The 23,111-nt window shown below is 42.3% G+C and overlaps 2 protein-coding genes across 2 annotated transcripts in view; both read left to right on the top strand.

Annotated features, from left to right (window-relative positions):
• The window catches only part of lamb4 (laminin, beta 4), a 29,421-nt gene extending 12,402 nt beyond the window's left edge, over positions 1-17,019 (top strand). The window contains exons 4-37 of the mRNA XM_018689029.2: positions 1,303-1,356; positions 1,600-1,775; positions 2,577-2,712; positions 2,858-2,931; positions 3,138-3,326; positions 3,427-3,490; positions 3,649-3,863; positions 4,243-4,363; positions 4,766-4,954; positions 5,621-5,776; positions 5,924-6,027; positions 6,406-6,485; positions 6,840-7,026; positions 7,204-7,335; positions 7,446-7,637; positions 8,051-8,163; positions 8,271-8,382; positions 8,588-8,768; positions 8,913-9,056; positions 9,142-9,373; positions 10,322-10,479; positions 10,723-10,947; positions 11,234-11,451; positions 11,738-11,834; positions 11,919-12,288; positions 12,449-12,612; positions 13,626-13,828; positions 14,603-14,800; positions 15,121-15,265; positions 15,414-15,621; positions 15,803-15,938; positions 16,021-16,191; positions 16,310-16,463; positions 16,584-17,019. Of these exons, the coding sequence (XP_018544545.1) occupies positions 1,303-1,356; positions 1,600-1,775; positions 2,577-2,712; positions 2,858-2,931; positions 3,138-3,326; positions 3,427-3,490; positions 3,649-3,863; positions 4,243-4,363; positions 4,766-4,954; positions 5,621-5,776; positions 5,924-6,027; positions 6,406-6,485; positions 6,840-7,026; positions 7,204-7,335; positions 7,446-7,637; positions 8,051-8,163; positions 8,271-8,382; positions 8,588-8,768; positions 8,913-9,056; positions 9,142-9,373; positions 10,322-10,479; positions 10,723-10,947; positions 11,234-11,451; positions 11,738-11,834; positions 11,919-12,288; positions 12,449-12,612; positions 13,626-13,828; positions 14,603-14,800; positions 15,121-15,265; positions 15,414-15,621; positions 15,803-15,938; positions 16,021-16,191; positions 16,310-16,463; positions 16,584-16,723 (5,438 nt within the window). The 3' untranslated portion in view covers positions 16,724-17,019. The remainder of the gene's footprint in view (positions 1-1,302; positions 1,357-1,599; positions 1,776-2,576; positions 2,713-2,857; positions 2,932-3,137; positions 3,327-3,426; positions 3,491-3,648; positions 3,864-4,242; positions 4,364-4,765; positions 4,955-5,620; positions 5,777-5,923; positions 6,028-6,405; positions 6,486-6,839; positions 7,027-7,203; positions 7,336-7,445; positions 7,638-8,050; positions 8,164-8,270; positions 8,383-8,587; positions 8,769-8,912; positions 9,057-9,141; positions 9,374-10,321; positions 10,480-10,722; positions 10,948-11,233; positions 11,452-11,737; positions 11,835-11,918; positions 12,289-12,448; positions 12,613-13,625; positions 13,829-14,602; positions 14,801-15,120; positions 15,266-15,413; positions 15,622-15,802; positions 15,939-16,020; positions 16,192-16,309; positions 16,464-16,583) is intronic.
• Positions 17,020-18,346: 1,327 nt separating this feature from the next.
• lamb1a (laminin, beta 1a) overlaps positions 18,347-23,111 on the top strand; it is a 29,736-nt gene continuing 24,971 nt past the window's right edge. Inside the window, exons 1-4 of the mRNA XM_018689054.2 lie at positions 18,347-18,514; positions 19,605-19,819; positions 21,203-21,341; positions 22,488-22,561. Coding sequence (XP_018544570.1) covers positions 18,484-18,514; positions 19,605-19,819; positions 21,203-21,341; positions 22,488-22,561 — 459 coding nt within the window. The 5' untranslated portion in view covers positions 18,347-18,483. The remainder of the gene's footprint in view (positions 18,515-19,604; positions 19,820-21,202; positions 21,342-22,487; positions 22,562-23,111) is intronic.

Below are 23,111 nucleotides of genomic sequence, written 5' to 3'. Positions count from 1 at the left end.
TGTTCCAGCCAGTTTAATCCAGTTAATAATCTGAGTCAGTGTGTTCTCCTCAGCTGTTCTGCTGAATTCACCTCCTCCTCCTCCATTCAAACCTCCAGATGGAAGATTTGTTGTTGTGTAGATGATTTGACAGAACATTTACTGTCAGAGGTTCAGTGAGCAGGTGTCAGGTGAGATTAGGTGGGGTTGCACCTGAACAATAGAAGAAGGAAGGTGTAGTAATTGGAGAATGTGAGGGAGATTTCTATAAGTACAACAACAGAGAGATGTTTTCAGATTAAACACACGATGAATCCAAACACAGATAATATCATGTATCATGTACGTGGATGTGTGTTTATATGGAGGAACTCTGGGTTAAAATCTGTTCTTGTTTTTAATGTTCTAACATTGTTAAATTTAAAGAATATGTTATTTGAATGCAGTAGATGGATAATAAAGCATTAATGCTGACAGAGGTTGACCAACCATCAGAACAGCAGAAACCAAACTCTGAAACAGTGGTTTCTAAACCTGCTCGGCTTCATTATATGAATAAACTGCAGCAGACAGAGTCAGACTGTCGTTACCATCAGAGAAGTGTGTGTGTTGATCTAAAGCCGAGCATCAGAACAGTTCTCAGAGTTTCTGTAGAAACACTCTGACGTTCAGTAAATCCCCACAATTACAGCTGAGGCCCAAACATTCCCCTCAAAGTTCATCAGTCCCTTCAGGCTTCACAGTTTACTGCTGTATGAACAGGCTCATCGTTACTGAGGATTCACATTATACATTCCTAAATACTAAACCAGATACTAAACCAGAGCCACAGAAACCTGGTCCAGGTCTGGTTTGGTTCTCTTAAATCAGAATTTAGAAACATCAACTGAAATGATAAAGTTATTAAAACTGACGAGTCAGAAAACAACAGCTTTGGTTTAATGGAAAATAGTTTAAGCAACACATTCAGATCACTGCAAAAGAAATCACACAGAGTGATCCTGGAGGGTTAGCTGTTAGCTGTAGCCACATGCTAACAGTGTTAATAAAGATTCAGTTTGTGTTTGAATGTAAAACCACAGTTTGTCTGCAGATTAAAGACATACACACACACACACACACACACACACAAACACACACACACACACAGTAACACACAGGTGAACAGGTGATGTAGGTGTGTATCAGTGTTATGTCAGATGTCGTTGTTGTGATGTTTGTGTTCAGATCTGACCTCAGATCAGTTCTCTGATAATAAATCACACACTAACTCATCAGGTGTTTGAATCATTGATGAGAAATGATCTTTAATTGTTCCACCAGAAATCAGCAGGAGTCAGGAGGAAGAGGAGGACAAAATGATCTTCATCTTCATCAGTGAGTCACATTATTCTCTCTTTTACCTCATATATAATCACATATATATATATAACCTCATATATGATAACATATCATAACATATATAATAACATAATCTGTATGATAACATATATACAGAGCATGTTGTGGCTCTGATGTTTCCATTGACTATTTCTGATTCTTCTCTGCAACATGAAGAACAGACACATCTGAGATCATCACATCATTTAAAACCTCTCTGATCCGTCTCTGTCTCTGCAGTTCTTCTTCCAGTGGCTTGGCTCCAGAACCTCCAGGACCTCCAGGACCAGTGTCCCGGTGCATCCTGTAATCCACAGCTGGGTGACCTGATGGTGGGTCGAGCTGCTCAGCTCTCAGCCTCATCAACCTGTGGTCTGAATGGACCTCAGACCTACTGCATCATCGGATACCTGGAGGTCAGAGGTCACAGTAGGACATGGACATGGGTTATTAATTTTTAGTCAGATTATATACACACATACAGAGAGTTCAGATTCGTTCACCTTCTTCACTCATTGTTGTAGATTAGTTTTATTGTTGTTCCTCAGTCTTAGTCTTCAGTCCTGGTCCAGTCTCTCCTGGATCTGGTCAGTCTGTCTCAGTCCTCCTGTCAGATCTTCTCTGGTCTCAGTCTGGTCTCTGGTCTTTGATTGGTCCACTCAGGGACAGTCAGAGTTGTTTGCTGTGAAGGTGAACCCCAGTCTCAGGTCCTGGACTCTGGATCAGGAGTGTTTTTCTGTAGTGATGGTGGATCATTGAGCAGCTGAACATGAAGCAACAGACAGAGAATAAACTGCAGCTGAACTCCAACTGACTGATGTGTTTCTGGCTCCTGCTCTGACTTTCATACTGAAACATGTTCTGATCTGTCACTTTATTATCTGCTCTCTCTGCCCTCAGGATCATTACTGCATTTTTCCTCTTTCAACTCATCTCTTCATTCTTTAGGATCTTCGCTCTCTCACACTCATGTTTCATTAAAAGACACTTTTCTGTTTCACAGAACAAAAGATTTTCCCAATTCATGACAGGACATGACATATTCATATTTTATCTTAAAGGTTCATTGACATTTATCAGTCAATGTCTCGACAGAGTTTTCATTTTGAATAATGATCATCAGTTTTGTGTTGTTTTAAACCTTCACTCCTTCACAAACCCTGACCTCATTCATTTAATTAATTTATTAAGTCCTCCTCTCTGTCTTCATCCATCAGGAGGAGCAGAAGTGTTTCACCTGTGACTCTCGTCTGCTGTATGATCGCTACAGCAACCCCAACAGTCACCGCATCGAGAACATCATCACAACCTTTGACCCAGAGAGAAAACTAAAGTGGTGGCAGTCTGAGAACGGTGAGTTTAAAACATCATGTGACCACAAAGTTGAAAACTTTCCAATCAGAGAAGATTACTCACCTGAACTAAAAGGTTTATGTTTGAACCATTTTATTCATTAATAAAATTATAAAGTTCAACATGTTTATGAACTCACCTGCAGGCGTTCATCAGGTCAGCATCCAGTTAGACCTGGAGACAGTGTTCCAGTTTAGTCACCTGGTCCTCACCTTCAAGGTAAAACACACACACCTGTTCAGGTGAGTTATTAATGACCATAGGTGTTGACTCAGTGACTTTATTACTTTAACCCACCGACAGGTGAAGAACACTGGGACCCCCCCAGCAACAGCCTTAAACATGGTTTGATGGCCATTCAACATATGAATTGATAAAAAAAAAAAAAATAATTATCCTGTGATGTAACTTCTGGCTCTCTGCAGAGTTTCCGTCCAGCGGCCATGTTGGTGGAGCGATCGAAGGATTTTGGTCGAACTTGGAAAGTTTTTCGTTACTTTGCAGACGACTGCTCACTTCATTTCCCGTCAGTGTCAAGTGATCCGGCCGACAGCATCAATGACATTGTCTGTGACAGCAGATACTCCGGATCAGAGCCGTCCACTGACGGAGAGGTCACACACACTGTGTATACATATATGTGTGTGAGTGTGTTTTTTTTTTGTATAAATCTGAGTTATATTCAGAAGATGTTTTCTTCTGTTCATCCACCAGGTGGTGCTGAAAGCGCTGGATCCTATCTTTGAAATACAAAACCCATATTCACCAAACATCCAAGGTGAGGTTTGACACCAGATTGGCTCTGATCCGGAGTATCTGCTGTCTGATTGGCTGTTAAAGTCATGTATGCTCAAAAGTTCATGTTTGAGCAACATCATTAACCTGCATCATGTTTATATAACAGACAGAGACAGCGTTAAACCTGTTTTTCCTCAGATCTGATCACTCTGACCAACATTCGGGTGAACTTCACTCGTCTGTTCACACTCGGTGACACGCTGCTGAGTCGAAGACGCAGGAACCCTCAGAACAAATATTACTACGCTCTGTATAACATGGTGGTCCGAGGAAGCTGCTTCTGTAATGGACATGCCAGCCGGTGTACACCTGTGGATGGAGGACGGGGGGACGTCTTCACCCAGACTGGCATGGTATGCACCAGGACCGGGCCAGATAAGTCCAGCAGTCCTGCTCTCTGACTGCAGATGTATCATCATGTCTGCAGAGGTTTGGTGAAGGGGAAACTTTTCTTTCAGTATTAAGATGAGACAACATAAATAAATTCAGACTCATATTTTACTGAAATCTGTAAAATATGAAACATCTAGTCTGTTGGATCTGTCTGTTTTTAAACGAGCTGTTTGCTGTCGCTGCAAAGAGCTTCAAGAATCGTTGCGTTAACAAGAGGTTAGAATACATGGTCTGAGCAGTGATTTCTTCAGGACTGGAGGCTACAGTGAGTCACTATTAGAAAGTGATGACACGGGCTGGAGCTAGCTGGTTAGCATAAAGATATGTTCTTCTCTTCAGGTTCATGGTCATTGTGTTTGTCAGCACAACACAGCCGGAGAGAACTGTGAGAGATGTCAGGACTTTTACCACGATTCCCCCTGGAGGCCTGGAGGAGAAAACACAGCTGACATCTGCAGGAGTAAATTCATCTTTTCCTCTTCAGATCGTTCATCAGTGAAAAATAAAAACATCTGTTGTATGAAGGGATTTTTTCCTAATTCAGTTTTTTAATTATACTTTGTTCTAAATAACTTTAAACACACAAACATACACACACATATATTTCCAATAAGGACAGTCACTGTCACTCAAACATGTTTGTATTTATATAACATATTTTTTACACTGTTACTTAGTGTTCAGTAACACTAAACTGCTGTATTAATATAAAATTTAGTTTAGTTTCAGAATTTTTCATTTTCTCTTGTTTTTCAGAAAAGATTTATTTTATTGTTCCTTCAGAATAAATTCAGATAGTTTTCTGTTTGTGTTGTTTTTCCTTCATGTTGTTGTCAGTTTGTGACGCTGCTGTTTCTCTCAGGATGTAACTGTCACGGTCATTCGGACACATGTCACTTCGACGCAGCTCGTTTGGAGGCGACGGGCGGCGTGAGCGGCGGTGTGTGTGATGACTGCCGCCATGACAGGATGGGGCCTCAGTGTGAACAGTGTCGACCTTTCCTGTATCAGGACCCACAGAGAGCGACAGACGACCCACACGCCTGCATACGTACGACAACCGCTTCATTCAGTCATTCTGAGGAAACAAGTCACGTCAAGTCAACTTTATTTATATAGCAGAAGTTATCTCGAGGCAGTGTACATATAGAGCAGGTCTAGACTGTACTCTTTATGCAGACACATTTTATCAACCTGAGGAGCAGCAACTGTTCTCTGCTACAGCTCAACAGAGTATTGATCACTGATCACTGATCAAAGAATATTGATCACAAATCATTGATCACTGATCACAGATCATTGATCACAGAGCATTGGTCACAGTGAGAGTCAGAGTGAGAGTCACAGTTCTGCGTGTGCAATGGAAAACAAACAGATTCTAATACAACTATGAATTAATAAATATGTATTCAGCAGCAGTCACTGAGGAATGAAGATCGTCTGACTTTCAGAGAGAAAACACAGCTCAACATGTCTGTGTTGTAGAAACATTTAAAACTCCTCCATCACTTCAATATAACATCATGGCTCTGGGTTTATGTTGATGTTGTTATGTTGGTTGTTACGTTGAGAAGTTATTGTTTCTGTAGCCTCATCCTGCTTTTTACACAAACTGCTTCAGTCAATAAAGCAGGTGTGGGAGGAGGTGTTTCAGTGTGATGAGGTAATCTGATGTTATGATGTCATGATGATGTAACAGCTGCTTCCTGTGTTTCAGCATGTGACTGTGACCCAGCCGGGTCTCATGGCGGAGGTCTCTGTGACACTCGGGACGGTCGATGTCTCTGTAAAGAAAACGTGGAGGGTCGACGCTGCGATCGTTGCAAACACGGCTTCTTTGGTCTGAGAAAGGATGAGCCCGCTGGCTGCCAGGGTGACAAATTTTATTTACAATTTTATTTACAAACTTTATTTACACAAACAGTCTGATGATGTCACACGTTGAAGTTTAAGATGCTGCTTTAATGTTTGTTCATCATGTGGGTCTGAGGGTTTCTGTGTGTCTGTGTGTGTGTTTCAGCGTGCAGGTGTCATGCTTTGGGAAGCATTGGGTCATGTGATCAGGTGACAGGAAATTGTGAATGTGACCATCTGGCAAGCGGGCCACTGTGTGATCGATGTGTGGTAGGTTTCATCTTAAAGGAGCAGTGACCTCTGGTGGCCGCTGCAGAAAACTACAACACACTGAACTGGTTTTATAAAATACTTAAAAGCAGAGTGAGAAACCAACAGTTAGAATAAAACGAGTAGAAGTCACAGACAGAGAACAGCTACAGGAGAAGGACAGGTGAAGATGACCAACAGGAGAATCTGATCTGGTTTCTGTGATTCACTGATCAATCACACTGATTGCACTGACCACTGTGATCACACTGATCAGTGTTTGACTGTAGATGACGATCCAGTGTCAAGTTTTAAACTGTTCTCATCATCTTTTGTCTTTAAAGGTTAATTTTGAATGTGTGTGTGTGTGTGTTGTGTTGTGTTTTGTGTTGTGTTCAGGCAGGTTTCTGGGGTTTGGGAAACTCAGTGTTCAGATGTTCTCCCTGTGACTGTGACATTGGAGGAGCTCACAGCAGCTCGTATGTTTCCTGATTTTATCCTGTTTTTAAATATTTACATTAAAGGAGACTGGAGAGATTGATATATTCACTGAAAACAAGGAGAAATGAGTGAACAACATTTACATTAATCATTTCTTCACACTGAAGTCAGTCTCATTAGTAGTTACCATGGCAACACAACCTGTTTGAACCGGGCTACAGTTAATTAATCTAATCAATTAATCAGTCAACACACAGAGACTGAGCTGATCTCAGATCAGTGGTGAACACGATTCCTTCACACACACACACCTGTTGCTCTCTGATCAGTTAACTAATCAGAAGAGAATCAATCCGACAGACACCCATAGAGACATCTTCCTGTCCCCTTAGGTGTTCTCCAGAGGACGGACAGTGTCACTGTTTACCAAACATGATTGGTCGGCGTTGCTCTGACCCTGCCCCAGGGTACTTCCTGCCTCAACTGGACTATTTCCTATATGAAGCGGAGCTCACTGCCCCGCTGCACGTAGGAAGTTCTGCTTCAACTACTAACACTCCGTCATCATCGTCTTCTCTGGTGAGTAACACTGACAAGTGACAGACACACAGTAAGACACACACCATCCTTTTGACAACAAGGCTTAATGTGTATTTTACATGTAGTATTTGTGTGTGTTTTACTTGTAGTATTTGAGTGTATTTTACATGTAGTATTTGTGTATATTTTACTTGTAGTATTTGTGTGTATTCTCAGTTGAATCCTGTAGTATTACCTCAGTGTGAGCAGTACTACAGAGAGCAGGGTTACGACTTCAGGTTCACTAATGGACGAGTTGTCCTAGTCCGGAGGACTCGTCGACATGTCCGCAGGAGGAGGCAAAGACAGGTGAGATGTCACTTTGTTTTGACCAATGAGGAGGCTCCAGTCTAACCTTTCAGTCAATCAGATCATTCTCCTCAGTCCTGAGTTTATCCACTGATATTTTCTTTGGGTAGCACCAGACCAGCATCCCTCTGGATCTGGGTCACGCCCTGCAGATCATTCCCCGTCAGAGGACACCTGATCAGCCCGTCACTTGGACTGGCTTGGGATTGGTCAGAGTGTTGGAGGGGGCGGGGCTTCGGTTCACTGTGGACAACTTGCCATCATCCATGGATTACCAGCTGGTGATTCGCTACGAGCCGGAGGTGAGGAGAACCACTGGATCTAGTTCTAGTTCAGGTCCTGGTTCTGAATGCTAACTGCTCAGCTAACACACTTACTGAGGAAGTTGTTACAGGCCAGCAGCTTGATTAATGTCAGTTAATTCTCTGTTATAAAAGGAAACAAACATGAAAACATTAAGTTTCTCACAAATATTTACAATGATGTCAGACCATTTTTATTCAAACCATGAATAGACATCAAAATCCCCATCTGGTTAATTTGGTTTTTAAAGTCATTTACTAATGAGAGGTTCATTTATAAAGTAATAATATTCATTAAAAAATGTTATGATGATGATGTAAAACTAAGCTTCACCTGAAAGAATTTTATTTTCTGCTGCTTCATTATGAAAACTTTCTTTCATATTTTAATGTCAGTTGATCTTCCTCTGTAGACTCCATCTGATTGGCTGGCTTCAGTCAGCATCATCACACTGTCACCAGGTGACAGGGGCTGCAGCAGCGACCCAACAGGAAGTCAAACTCTGGTTCTTCCTGGAAACTCCAGGTGAGACAACATCTGTTTACCTGTAGAAAGGTCACATGACTGTTCAGGTGTGACATGAATACACGTCATTATTGTTTGTTTATACTGCTGCCTTTGTTTGTTTCCAGAGGAGGTGTTTTGAATTCTGCGGTGTGTCTGAACGCTGGAGCTCGGTACTTTGTCGACGTCATCTTTAATAAACAAGCTGGATCTGATGGATCACATATCCTGATCGACTCGGTGAGGAACGTTCAGATAAAACTCATTCTGACTCTTCACTAAGCTCCTCCCACTACCTGTACTTGTCCAATCACAGCAGGCAACAGACAGTGTGTGTGTGTGTGTGTGTGTGTGTGTGTGTGTGTGTGGGTGGGTGGGTGTGGTCAGAGCATTTAGAGGAGCTGTCATTCACTCGCTCATTAAATGTTGAATAATTTCCTTTTAGATGGGTTTGATTCCCAGCATCGACTCTGTCCAGGACTTCTGCTCCCAGAGTGACCTGGAATCTTTCCGCCGTTTTCGCTGCATTGGATTGGCTGCTGAACTCGACCCACAGGAGTCACTACCAGAAATCTGTGAGGGACTCATCAAGAGTATGTCAGCACGAATCCACAGCGGAGCTGTTCGTACGTAATTCAACACACTGAAAAGGTCATGTGACCAAACTGACTGACAGCTTTATTATTTTTTTTACAACAGTTACATTTTTTTTGTGTAACTTTAAGATTTCCTCTTGTTGTTGTTTGTCTCTGTGTTATACCTGTTATCAGCTTGCAAGTGTAACATCATTGGTTCACTCGGACCATCCTGCAGTAAACTGGGTGGCTTCTGTGAATGTAAACCCAACGTGATTGGCCGTTGCTGTGATACCTGTGCACCACTGACATTTGGCTTCGGACCTGGCGGCTGCAAGCGTAAGAAACTCACATTCAGAATCTAAAAACACAAATTCATGACAATCAGTCCATGATGGATTTTTGTGTGTTGTGTTATTTGCAGCATGTGAATGTGACCATCAGGGTTCAATGTCAGAGCTGTGCGATCAGGTCAGAGGTCAGTGTGCGTGTCGTTCAGAGGTGACAGGTCGACGCTGCGATCGCTGTCGGGCAGGATTCTGGCGTTTCCCTCTCTGTCGACCCTGTGAGTGTAACGGACTGTCAGAGGTCTGCGACCAAGAGACCGGAGAGTGTCTGAACTGCAGAGAGTACGCCAACGGACCACACTGTGACAGGTTATAGACACTAACTGAGCACTTTATTAGGGACACCTGTACACCTGCTTATACAGTTATACAGTCAGCCAGTCATGTGGCACATTGAAGCAGATGTTGAAGCAGATGCTAAGACAGATGTTGAAGCAGATGTTGAGGCAGATGTTGAGGTAGACATTGAGGCAGATGTTGAGACAGATGTTGAAGTAGCTGTTGAGGCAGATGTTGAAGCAGTTGTTGAGACAGATGTTGAAACAGGTGTTGTGGCAGATGTTGAAACAGGTGTTGAGGCAGACGTTGAGACAGATGTTGAGGCAGATGTTGAGGCAGATGTTGAAGCAGACATGGAGGGAGGTGTTGAAGCAGATGTTGAATCACATGTTGGGGCAGATGTTGAAGCAGACATGGAGGGAGGTGTTGAAGCAGATGTTGAATCACATGTTGGGGCAGATGTTGAAGCAGACGTTGAGGCAGATGTGGAGGCAGATGTGGAGGCAAATGTTGAAGTAGACATTGAGGCAGATGTTGAAGCAGATGTTGAATCACATGTTGGGGCAGATGTTGACACAGATGAGGGGGCAGATGTTGAATCACATGTTGAAGCAGATGTTGAGGCAGATGTTGAAGCAGACTTTGAGGCAGTTGTTGAGACAGATGTAGTGGCAGATTTTGAGGCAAATGTGGAGGCAGATGTTGAAGCAGACATGGAGGGAGGTGTTGAAGCAGATGCTGAATCATATGTTGGGGCAGATGTTGAAACAGATGTTGAATCACATGTTGAGGCAGATGGTGAAGCAGCATTAATGGTGAATGTGGAAGTGATGAGGCACATACGCACTGTCACACACAGTCATAATGTAAGAATAATAAAATTATATATTTGAATATCAGGGTCATCATTCTAAACTGTGATGTGAAATGTTCCTGCTGATGTTCTGGTTCTCATGACACACCTGGTTACTGATGCAGGTGTGAGGAGGGTTACTATGGCGACCCTGTCTCCAGACAGCCCTGTCAGCCCTGCTTGTGTCCAGATGTTCAGAGGAGTGGACGGTTCTTTGCCACTTCCTGCCAACATGACCCACAATCCCTCAGTCTGACCTGCAGCTGCAGGGAGGGACACACAGGTAGGTTCTGTGTTCACCTGACTGTACAAACTCAGGTGAGTTCCTGTCCAGGGTTCAGGTTCCTGTAGGGTCAGTATTCTGCTCATCAAACACTGGACAAAACCAATGCTGAAGATCTCTATGAGACATGAACATTGTTCAGGTGTGTCACAGGTGTTGACAGACGAGAGACAAAGTTGTGTTTTATGTGCGTAAACCTTTGCCTTTGAATATGTCCCATTAATAATTATATATCACTCTCAGGTCCACGCTGCGACAGGTGCAGCCCTGGTTTCTATGGTAACCTATCGTTGCCAGGTGCCAGGTGTGAGGGGTGTCCCTGCAACAATAACATCGACTGGGACGATCGTGACGCCTGCGACAGTCTGACAGGCGAATGTTTGCGGTGTCTCCACAACACGATGGGATCAGGCTGTCAAAACTGCAAACCTGGTTACTATGGCAACGCCCTGGTCCAAGACTGCAAAGGTAGAGATAAGACCTCAACATCTAAGACCCTGGACTCTTCTAGGCAACATGGCCCTGTCACAAGGTCAAATCACTCTGACCCCCCACCTTTGACCAGATTACCTTGGGTGACTCTACCAGGAGCTGAAACCACAGTGGCATCCTAACCCCTGAAAAATACAAAACATTTCTAAATTAAATAGAATCATTAGAAACATGATAGAACAGTGAAGATGAGTGGTCAGACTGCTGGACTCCAATATTTCCATGTGTAAATATGTCATGTGATATGTTGTGTATTTGACAGAATGCTCGTGTGACCGGCGGGGGACGGAGGTGACTCAGTGTCCTCTGGGGAGTCCCTGTTTCTGTAACCCGAGAACGGGACAGTGTCCTTGCAGGAGGGGTGCAGTGGGAGTCCTCTGTGACGAATGTGAGGACGGATACTGGAACCTGGATGGACCGTCAGGATGTCAGCCCTGCAGCTGTGATCCTGTTAACTCTTTCTCCAACATCTGCAACAAGGCAAGACCACCACGACCACAGGGTCTGGGTTTTATTTAGTGTCTCCACGCTGACACTGTTATTTACCTCACATCACAGAGTCACATGAAGCACACTGAAAGTTTCCATGTTCACAGTGATGTGCTGTAATGTGTCACTTTAAGAGATGAAACATCTGAGTTGGATCCTCTGTCAGTAAGAATGTATAATGTTCATTTCCAGATCAGAAGTCACAAACTTTTTCACAATAAAATATGAAATAGAGATGCACTTTAAAGGTAATAAATAATTACTGTGATCTGTTCAGGTGATGGGACAGTGTCCATGTCGTCCTGAGTTTGGAGGGAGACAGTGTGATGAATGTGGAGAAAATCATTTTGGGAATCCAGACCTGCAGTGTATATGTGAGAGATGACAGATACTCACGTATTTCACCTTTTCTGTGACAGACTCTTTTTTTTTTTTAATTCGTCATGTCTTGTTCTCAGCTTGTGACTGTAACCTGGAGGGAACTGAGCGTCCATCATGTGACCCTGAAACCGGTGAATGTATCTGTCGAACCGGTGTCACTGGTATCTTCTGTGACGAGTGTGCCGTCGGTTACAGCTCAGAGTTCCCGGCCTGTAAGGAGTGCCACCCCTGCACCATCCTTTGGACTGAAAATGTCACTGATGTCCAGCGAGCTGCCCAAAGGATGAGAACCTTCATCCCTCGCCATGGCGACAATCTGCGCCCCAGAGACAGTCACCACAGACAACGGATGCTGGAGATGCACTCCAAACTGGACAGGCTTACCAATCTGACAGGACTGTCCCTGCCGAAGGTGGAGAAGGTGGAGAAACTGTGCATGAAGATTAGGTAAGTTTTTCTTTCCTGTCCTGTCACATTCATGAATATTAGTGTTGAGTATACAGGGAGCCATTGGGTCATTCCTGCAAGTCTGTACTCTCTCTCTCTCTCTCTCTCTAAAATGTTAAAGTATAATAATCAAACATTTCAAATGTTTTCTGTCTTACAGGAAGCTGAAAGATGCCATCGACCCGAACACGATCCTCATTGATCTGTCTCCTCTCCTCAACACTGAAATTGACAACATTGGTTTGGAGTTCAAGAAGCTACTGAACAGCTTGAAGGAAAAACTAATCAAGGATCCAGATGATGAAGATAAAGGGGACCTGGAAGGTAAAGAGTTGTGTATGACCCATAATTATTCCCTGATCTGGACTTTGCCCCAGGATCTTTCACAGTGATGGAGTCCACTGTTCTTCTGGAAACACTTTTATATCCTCACTCTGGTTTTCTACACAGAGTTGATTCAGCTTCAACACTGTGTACTGTAGGGGCTGTTATATATCCTGATGTATGGAAGGATTATATCTGTATGTCAGGAGACAGTCAGTGACTGGATCAGTCCTGGTTTGGTTCTGTTAAACAAAGATTAGACACGTTCACCTTCTACCTCATTTACACCTGATCTGTACCTGGATCAGAAAAAAACTCATATTAGTGCAGGTGTAAATACAGTGCAGCTCACTGGGATCAGACTGAGATCAGATCAGTCAGACCACTTCTGGCCCAATACCATCTGTACAGTTGATCTCATTCTAAAGGAAAACATCCCCCAATAAGTTGAAAGGTCACCTGACTCCTTGTTGTCCTGTAAGCACAGGTAACCCAGGTAACACAGGTAACTAACTTGTCTTCTCTCAAGTGATTTATTTTGTTGACAAACCGATAAAAACATCTGCATACTGGAGATGACATGAACGTTTTAATACCAATTTTAATATCCAGATACAACCAGCCTCCTTCACCTCACACAGAGCTCACCTGTGACATGTTCAGGTCCTGTCAGCTGAGTTTATCACAGATGGAGAAATATGACTTCAGTCTGAAGAAACAAAGACTTTATAGTTAATCTTCTAAAAATATTTTTCAGTGGAATAAAAACATCATTAGATCTTAAAAATCAGATTCTCCTGAACTAGTCCATAGAAACATTTCTGTCTGAAGACTCAGTTACAGAGAGGTCATTTATATCTGAGACCAGAGCAGAAACAGACCTCAGCACCAACTAAATAGAATCCACTTCTCCACTATCTCTAACCCTAACCCTTCTTCTTCTTCTTCTTCTTCTTCTTCCTCTTCTTCTCCTTCTCCTTCTTCTTCTTCAACTTGTGTCTTATGTGTTGTAGAGCTCCTGGATGAGATCCAAAAGCTTCATAAAGACTTCATGTCAGATGAAAAGAAGGTAAGAAACGCCAACAAAGCTTTAGAGGACTCCATGGACACCAGAAAGGAAGTTAAACACAAACTGAGCACGTGCAGCAGCAGTGGAGATCTGACGCCAATGGAGAAGAAGATCAAAGAGCTCAGTGTGGTCAAGCTCAACCAGAAGGTGAGTTTATACCTGCAACTGAAAAGTTTCACCCCAAGTTGCTCTGTCGTCATGCAAACGTAAACATCGATAATCTCATGAGGTCTGCAGGTTTTGATTAGTTTAGACATTGGATTGACATTTTCCTCACAGACCTCTGTTAGAAACTTTGATGGGGCCTAGAAAAGTGAAGTCTGTGTGTGAGCAGATGAAACACTACTGAGCATGTGCAGTGGGCTTTACAGTGTGAAGCAAACCCAGGAGCCAGTAAACTATTAGAGTGAGCAGTGAGTGGGCTCCATCTTTGAGTCCAGTTCTTGTAACACATCCATGTTTTTATCAGGCAGAGAGGCTGAATACACTCAGATTATCTGTATGGATATTACTGATTTAACTCCTGAAGTATCATGATAATAATAATAATAATGACTTAGATTTATATAGCACCTTTCAAGAAACCCAGGGACGCTTTACAAAACAAAACAACAAAAAACAAACAAACAAAAACAAAAGCAAAAACAAACAAACAGGAGAGGGGACACAGCACATAAACAAGTGGCTAGAGGTTGAAGGTCTTGTTGAAGAGGTGAGTTTTGAGAAGTTTCTTTAAAAAGTCCAGAGATGGAGCATTGCAGAGCTCAGATGGGAGAGAGTTCCAGAGGGTGGGGGCTGCTACACTAAAGGCTCTGTCCCCAGACTGAAGGCTCTGAAGGCTGCCACACTGGAGCTGAGGGCTGCCACTGAAACTGAAGGCTCTATCATAAAGGTAACTGTGTTTGTTGTGGTCTGATGCAGGTCTGTGGGGGACCAGGTCTAGACGACTGTTCAGGATGTGGTGGAGCTCTGTGTGGTCTGGATCTGGGGAAAAGGAAATGTGGAGGTCCAAACTGTGATGGAGTCATTTCTGTCAGTGAGAGAGCTTCAGAAATGGCAGAGAAAGCAAAGGACCAACTCAACACGCTCCCATCTAGACTGGAAGAATCCAAGAACAAGGCAGGTTCACACTGGGATGTACTAGTCCAGTCCAGCATTCAATGTCAGGGAATGTTTGTTGTATCCTGAGACGAAAGTGAATCAGGTTAAAATCTGATTCAGAGAAGTGGATCAAGAGTAACATTAGAAAGGTTAAAGCTTGAGACTTGGAACTGTTAAACTGTGAGGAAGGTCATGGTACCAGCAGCTGAGAGCTCCTCCTCTCCAGTTTAACCCCTGTGGACAGATGGTGGTGTAGGAACTCTGATTTTACTGTATTACTGTAAAATAAATGTTGTTTTAACTGTTATAACTGTTTTAACTGTTGTCTACTGGCTTAGATCAATGATGCCAAACAGGCAGCTCAAGACACCAAAGACCAGGCCAAAGACCTGCAGGACCAGATCAGCGACAATATAGACTCCTTAGAGAGAGAGAGGAGCATAACCAGGAAGCTCATCCAGCAAGTTAAAGACTACCTGATGGGTCAGTGTCCAGAGGATCCTGTAGGAGCCTGGTCCCACCCTAATCTCAAACACCTCAGCGATGTTGTTCAATATGTTGGAACAGAGTTCAAGTTGAGTTTTACTCTGATTTTACACTTTAACAACAACTCATGTTTCCTACCTAACAGATGAGATGGTTCCTCCAGAAGACATCGAGAAAATGGCCCGAGCTGTTCTGGCCATCCAGCTGCCACGATCACCTGCTAAAATCCAATCAATGATCAATGACATCAATAATCTGCTGTCCAACACTATGCACTTCCAGAATGACCTGAAGAACCTGGAGGAGCACGCCAAGACTGCCCAGGACCTGCTGCAGAAAGCTCAGGAGCTCAAGTCAGTGTTAGCAACATTAACTCAAACAGGAAACTTTATTCAAAACGTAACAAAACCTCTGTTAGCTTCAGGATCCTTGGAGGATGACTTATCAATCCATGACCAAACACACTGAACTGATATCTTCTCACAGTCCTACTCTCCTCATCAAGAAGTCTGTGTTGTTTTTTCTCCTGATTAGGGAACGATCAAAGGACATTGATGTGTCACAGATTAACAGAGACATTTATGAATCAGAGAAAGCTCAGAGCAAAGCCAATGACGACCTGGAAGCAGCCAGCCGAGACAGAGACATGACCAAAGACCGACTCCCAGACGTAAACACTGATCATATCTCAAACTCTTCACTTCACTTCAGTTTCTGCCAATGGGTTTAAACGTGTTTCTGTCATGTTTCAGATTAAAGACAAACTGGACGACATTGAGACAAAGCTGATGAATCGTCAACATGAAAATCTGCTAAATGAGATTGAAGCTCTGAAGAAGAAAACTGAACAGAACCAAGAGATGGCCAGAGACGCCCAAGAGGCTGCAACGTCCTCAGCTTTGAACGCTATTGACACAGCAAAGGTAAGACTACAGACACACAAACACACAGACTACAGACACACAAAGACAGGCAGACAGAGGGGGAGTCTGTGTGTGTGACTGTGTGTAGCAAAACCTGTGTGTTTTGTGTCTCTAACAGGAACTGGACAATGCGATGAAACTGTTTGAGGTTTTAAAAGAGAAAAACTTGAACCAGACGGTTCAGGGTGAAGCTGGAGAACGACTGAAGAAAATCATGGAGGAGGCGGAGAACATGAAGAGAGAGGTGGAGGACAAACTGACACAGATACAAGGTGGTACTTTACTGCAGTATTCAGTCTGTAGTCTATTCACTGTTACAACAGACACATCAACTTACTGTGTGTTACACTATGTGTGTCTGTGTGTGTTACAACGTGTGTGTGTGTTGTCAGGTCTGGAGGAGAAGATCCAGCAGCTGATCAGGAGTAAGGAGGAAAAATCAGCTGAAGTCTCAAAGTTGTTCGAAACAGTCGATTCACTTCGACAGGAAATCTCCAAACGAGCTGAAATATATGCCACCTGTACTACGTAAATACTACAGAGTACTACAGCGTACTGCACACTGAAACACTGCTCCTTAGAAATACCACAGAGTACTGCATAGTGAAATACTCAGACAGATGTCATTTGTTTTGCTTTATTTTCTTCCTTTATCTGAAAACTTTAAAACTGGAATCTGAAGTTCTTTGTTTCTTGTGTTTTTTTCTTTGCGTTTCATATTTTTCCAAGTTTATTCAATAAAATATCTGAAGTGTAGAAAATATTCTGCATCGTGAGATAAATGTTGAACTTTTTTATTTTATCATAAAATCAATTTGATCATTGTGATGTGGATCAATAAGTTTCTGTTACAGCAGCTGAAGTTCTGTTTGTTTCCAGCAGAGGGTGCTCTCACTCCTCAGAGTGCACCAGAAGGAGGGGGGGAGTGGGAGGAGGGGGAGAGGGAGTTGAAGGTGGGGGGTCTGAACTTTTATTGTCAGACAAAAGTAAACCTGGAAAAAAACTTTTATCAGGACGAACTGATCAGAGGTCTGATCAATAATCAATTCACTCCCTGATTAAATCAACATTTTTTCTGATATAAAGATGTTTTTTAAACTTTGGCTCCAGAGTTCAACAGATGTTCACTGTGTGTGTGTGTTAATGCTGTTTCCATCCACTTGTTAATGTTTGTCTCAGACAGATGATCTGGTCTCTGATGTGGTCTCAGCTTGTCTCTGCATCTTTGCAGGCCACCACATGTTCACAGTCGTTACCCACAATGCACTGGGGGCACACACACAGCTGTTCAGGTGGGGGGTCGGACTCCCAAACACCCAACCCCCCTTCCCCAGCACACTCACACTCCTCCCCCCACAGTTAAGTCTCACCTGCAACAACAAAGGAGGAGGTGTGTGTGTGTGTGTTGGGGGTGGGGGTTGCAGTCAGGAATGTCTTTTGTCTGTGGAGTCGGGGGGGCGGGGGGCTTCAGAACTACAGTTTTACTGACTCGGTTCAATGTGCTGAGCTCCTCTCTATTGGTTTTAAAACAGCCAAACTACACACACGTAGCAAATACTACACACTGTGTGTAAATTCAGCTCAACACGGTGCAACACCAACAGTCACCAGTTTTCTCTCTTCCAGATATTGACCCAGGTCCAACGCGGATGCTGGTCTGGATCAGGTCTGGATCCGAGGTCAGTCACATGAACACTAAAATGTATTTGTCTGCTGTAACATGAAGATTTAATTTAACCAAAGTTCCTCAGAGAGAGAGAGAGTCAGAGTCAGACAGGAAGCCACTGCATTTTTCTTTCAAAATAAAAGCATCAGACTGAGGGTTGGGGTCAGGCAGAGTGAACTATAATTTTATAGTCCTTAATTTGAGGTTTAATCTGCGGTTAATCTGAGGTTTAATACGAGGTTAACATCAGATATAATCTGAGGTACATCTACAGTTTCCTTTTATTTCTTTCCGGTGGTGATGTATTTACGTGATGTCTGTAAAAAATTAATTTAAAGTTAAAATTAAAAGATTTTACACGAACCTTTTAGTCTCCTGCTGTTGATGTCGCTGCACGGCCACATCAGGTAGTTTTTTTTTGAAAGGCAGCCCGGACGTTTAGTCCTGAGGTGTCGTTGCCGGTGAATCTGAGGAGGTGGAGTCTGAAGAAGGTCTTTGAGGGTCTTGAGAGTGTGTGCAGGTCTGGAGGTTCAGAGGGGGTCTGCTGGTTTCTGGAGGATTTCGGGGTCCGGAGGTCTGAGGTTTCCTTGTGTTTGCAGGTTTTTTTTCTCGTGGAGGATCAGAGGATGTTGGAGCTTCAGCTCGCGGTGCTGCTCGGTGAGTTTCTGCTGAGAACAAACTCTATGAAACTTTATAATAGTTTGGATTTTTCCGCTTGTTTGTTTGAACTGAAACAGTTTGAATCTGATCTCGGATCAGTTCTATTCGACCTGAAGGTAAAATCTGATTCCTCTTTTCAAACCTTTTCTTTTTAGAAACAACTCGGTCAATAATCTGCAGTTTCCTGCAAGTTTTTTTGGTTTCAAAGAGTTTTAGTTTTAGAAATAAGAACCTTAACGAACGGACTTCGTTTGAATCTCGTGACTTTAATTCTTCCTTCGTCTCCAGAAAAAACGAGTTCAACCATTGAATCGATCAGAAACAAACGGGACAGAAAACATTTTACAATCGATTAATCATTCCAGTCATTTATCCAAGCCGATAATAATAATCAGAATAAAACATAATAACAAATATTCAGATGAATCAGTAATAATCATTATTTGATCTTAGCTCTGAATCACTTATTGATTGCCGTTTTCTACATTTCTTTACAATGATTCATGGAGTTTAAAGATCAGAATAAAACTTTAGATGATTTAAAGTGAATCAAAGATCAGCAGAGAATCTGATCTGATGATTAAATCACTGCAGTAACTGATCAGAGATCAGTCTTCTCTCAGATGATGATACTGTTTTGTGTCTTTAAACTGAGCAGATGATCATTTTCTTTATTGATAAATCTGTTGATTTTTTTTCTCTGATCAATCAGTAGTTTGACCGAGGATTTCTCCATTTACATTTTTATAATGAATCATTTTATATTTAATCTGATTCTAAACAGATCTGTTTTTTATGATCTGATGTTGAACTGATTTGTGATCAGAACTCTGACCTTAAAGTTATGTGGTCAAATAATCAATAAGACATTGTTAATAAATGAATAAATCTGAAAAATGTTCTGTTCAGCCAATGAGAAGAAAGTCTTCTTCTTTGGTGTTATTATTTGCACTGACCTCTCAGTCAACCAGTGGGCGGAACTTCAACACCTGACGTCACTGTCTACAGTTTAATCTGATCTCAGATCAACTCTGAGTTTTGGAATCAAAGTCTGTTAGACTTTCACAATAAGAGCCTCTGCCCTCAGCTCTACAGGTGTGTACTTGTGCTCAGGAGGGCGGGGCCTCGGTGGGCGGGGACCTGGATGATGTCGGCCTCCCGGAACTCAGTGACGTCTGCACCGAGGGCAGCTGTTACCCAGCAACAGGAGACCTTCTGATTGGCCGAGCTCACCAGCTGTCATCCACCTCCACCTGTGGTCTGAACCGACCAGAACCGTTCTGCATCGTCAGCCACCTGCAGGTAAATGAACACCTGAACATTACAAACACAAGATAATGTACAGCTAAACAAACACCTGTATGACATTAAAGACAAATAAAGTTTAGACTGCAGCTTTAACACCTAGAGAAATGATCAATAAAAAATCTTTGGTTTTGTGAGGAAACAATCATAAGGTTTTAGCTCCTGCAGAGTTTCTGTTGCTCTGCTGCGCTCTGTCTGGTCTCAGTGTGTTTGAGTCTGAAGTGTTTCCTGTGTAAACCAACCTCCCTATAAGGAAACACTGAGCTCTTACAGCAGACAGATGTTTGTCCAGATGTTCCTGTGGAGAAGACGCAGACCACTATAAAGGTCAAAGGTCACACTGAAGCTGTTCAGTCAGATCCTAGATGAACTGAGCGTGTTCAGTGTGAAGCTTTTTTTCACATCAGCACCACAGTTCAGACTGGTCTCTGATCAGTTTACTGGTTTCACTGTTGTCTGATCAGTTTGCTGGTTTCAGTGACCGTCAGTGTTTATTTCAGACCGAACTCAGATCAACACTCTCGTTCATATTTCAGAGTTTCTGCAGGTCTGAAAGAAAAACACTGAACTCAATACATCATCACACACAACCAGAAAACCACTACATTCAGTTCATTAATTCAGTTCAATTTTAATACTGAATTACAACTGAAGTTATGTCAGGACACCTCTCTTACAGAGCAGGTCTAGACTGCAGTCTTTATATTATTATATTTACAAAGAGAGACCCAACAGTTCCCACCATGAACAACAGACAGGACAAACCCCACATACAAGGGTAACCTCATAAAATCCAACACTTAGAGACACAGAAACAACACTAACTGAACGAGTGTGTTTGCAATAAGGAAAATGTCTTCACCAAAAGTTTCAGTTACAGATTTACATTCAATCTCTGGAACAAGCTAAACATGAAACAGACAAACAAGAAAATATTTTTCTTTGTCTTTCTGCCCTGACCCTGAAGTCAGCTGTCTGCGGCCCTGAGCACAAACTACAGTCCAGACAATGAGCCAGGGAAATACAGGACTCTGTGACGGTGTCATGATGGGAAATATTTTTCAGATTGCCATGTTTTCCTTTGTGTAGAAGAATATCAGACACAGAAACTGACTGTGAAGAAAGTGAAAACAGTTGAGTGCTTTAAGGGTTAAACTTTCAACCGAACATGTCCAACGTTTTGTTTATAACAGGAAATGAATCACAGATCAGCTGCAAATTTATAATGAAAATAATCTGTGGTCAAACAGTTTCCTCTTATCTCCACTGACCAACTGCAGAGAGGAATCTGAGGAATTCACCTCACCATTAACCCTTTACTACCCCCCTCCCCCGTCTGTCTCTATGTCTCTCTACCTTTATCTCTCTCTGATTAACCAGGAAGAGAAGAAGTGTTTTGTGTGCGACTCTGCGGCAGCCTACGATGAACTGACCAATCACACGAGCAGCCATCGTATCGAGAACGTTGTCACAACGTTTGCTCCAAACAGACTGAAGACGTGGTGGCAGTCTGAGAATGGTGAGAAACAAAGGAAAGAGGTCAGAGGTCAGAGATGAACTCCTCTGACTTCAGGCAGGTTTAACATCTGGGCTCACTCTGGATTCACTGACTGGAATTTTAGCTGCTCACAGTCTCTTCTTAGACCAAATGGTTCCAGGGATTAAACTAAGTCCAAATAATAACCATGAAACCACCCCCCCACCCCCCACACTATGATTAGTGGGTCTCAAGCTGTGGGGCAGGACCCTCCTGGAGGCTGTAGAGTTATTAGTTTGGTGGGTGGTGCGGGTTGGGTGGTGGTGGTGGCGGCGCGGTGGGTTGACCATAGGGTAACTAAACAAACAGGATGTTTCCACGAACTTTCCTGGGAGAACAAGAACATTTAAAGGACTGTCAGTGATTAGTCTAACACATCACAATCATCTCAATTAGAGCTTCATTCATAAAATGAGGAAGTGGTATAGAATTTATTTCTACATTCATCTCTGAGATCTCCAGATACACCAACATTTACTGTTTATTTATTTTAAAAACAAAGTAAGATTTTGTTGTTTTAAAGAGAGTAAATAATAAAAATCCAACTTTATAACTTTGTGTGACAGTAGATTCTTAGAGATTCAGCAAATGACTGGAATCAACCTGTGACTTTACAGTTTTATGTTATTGTTACCTTCACCAGGTGGCTACCTATCACCCAAAGAAATAAAGCTTTATTATCTGAAAGTGGTGGTGGTCATTGTGGTTTGGTCCCAAATCATAAATAGAAGACCCTCAGCCGACCATCAGTGTGGAATCGAACATCTAACATTAAATGCAGACAACAGAGTCAGATGTTTGTTTGCTTCACATTGCTGTAGTTTTTCTTTAATATGTCTGATTTTTCTGCTTTTCCTCAGATGAGATGGAAACACAGGCACAAATGACAAAATGACTTTTGGTTTCTGAATGTAGTTCCTGTTTCAGGACATTTCAGTCAGGAGGGATTTAAAGAGTGTTTTCATCTCAGAACTTTGTAGCTTTTACAGACTTTTAACACAGCAACATTTAGTGGACATCACAGGAACTGCAGCTGAAAACACTTAGACTCTGATGTGTACCTCACAGTGTATGCGGAAGTCCAAACAGTAGTTTTGATCTACATTTTATTGGTCATTATGTGTGCAGGTCTGGAGAATGTCACCATCCAGCTGAACCTGGAGGCAGAGTTTCACTTCACACACCTCATCATGACTTTCAAGGTTAGTTTTCTGCAGTCTGTGTGGGAGGTCTTGAACTAAAATACTAAATATGAATACATTTCCTCTGATCTCAATCATTTTGATTGTTTAGTTATATTCAGTCTTTTTGAAGCCTAAATACAATTTATAGTCTTAACTCTGAAGGTGGAAGTTATTCGGTTGAATGTAGCCATTTGTTATCAATTAACCTTCAGTCAGTAAATTGTAATCAGCTACAATATGTTATTTAATTTTAAAAAATCTGTAATATGTTAAAGCATTCAGAGAGTATCTAAGAGTTCACCTCTGATCGCTCTTTTCCTGGATGGTCCTTTGTTGTCCTGATGGTCAGAATGAAAACATAAAGATTTAATGGAGATGAATCAAAGTGAAATGGATTTTATGGATCAGAGGACTGTTTCTTTCTGTTTTTCAGTTGGTGTGGTTTTGGTGATTTTCAGGTTAAAACTAAATATTAATGTTATTTATTATAACAACAATGACCATCATTTAAGAAAAGCCATAAGATAGAAGATGATTTCAAGGAGACATTTAAACAGCTCAGAGATCC

This window comes from Lates calcarifer, linkage group LG10, assembly GCF_001640805.2.
Source record: "Lates calcarifer isolate ASB-BC8 linkage group LG10, TLL_Latcal_v3, whole genome shotgun sequence".
NCBI classification, from domain to species: domain Eukaryota; kingdom Metazoa; phylum Chordata; class Actinopteri; family Centropomidae; genus Lates; species Lates calcarifer.
The sequence above is the reverse complement of the archived record's forward strand: the minus strand, read 5'-3'. Positions and strand labels throughout refer to the sequence as shown.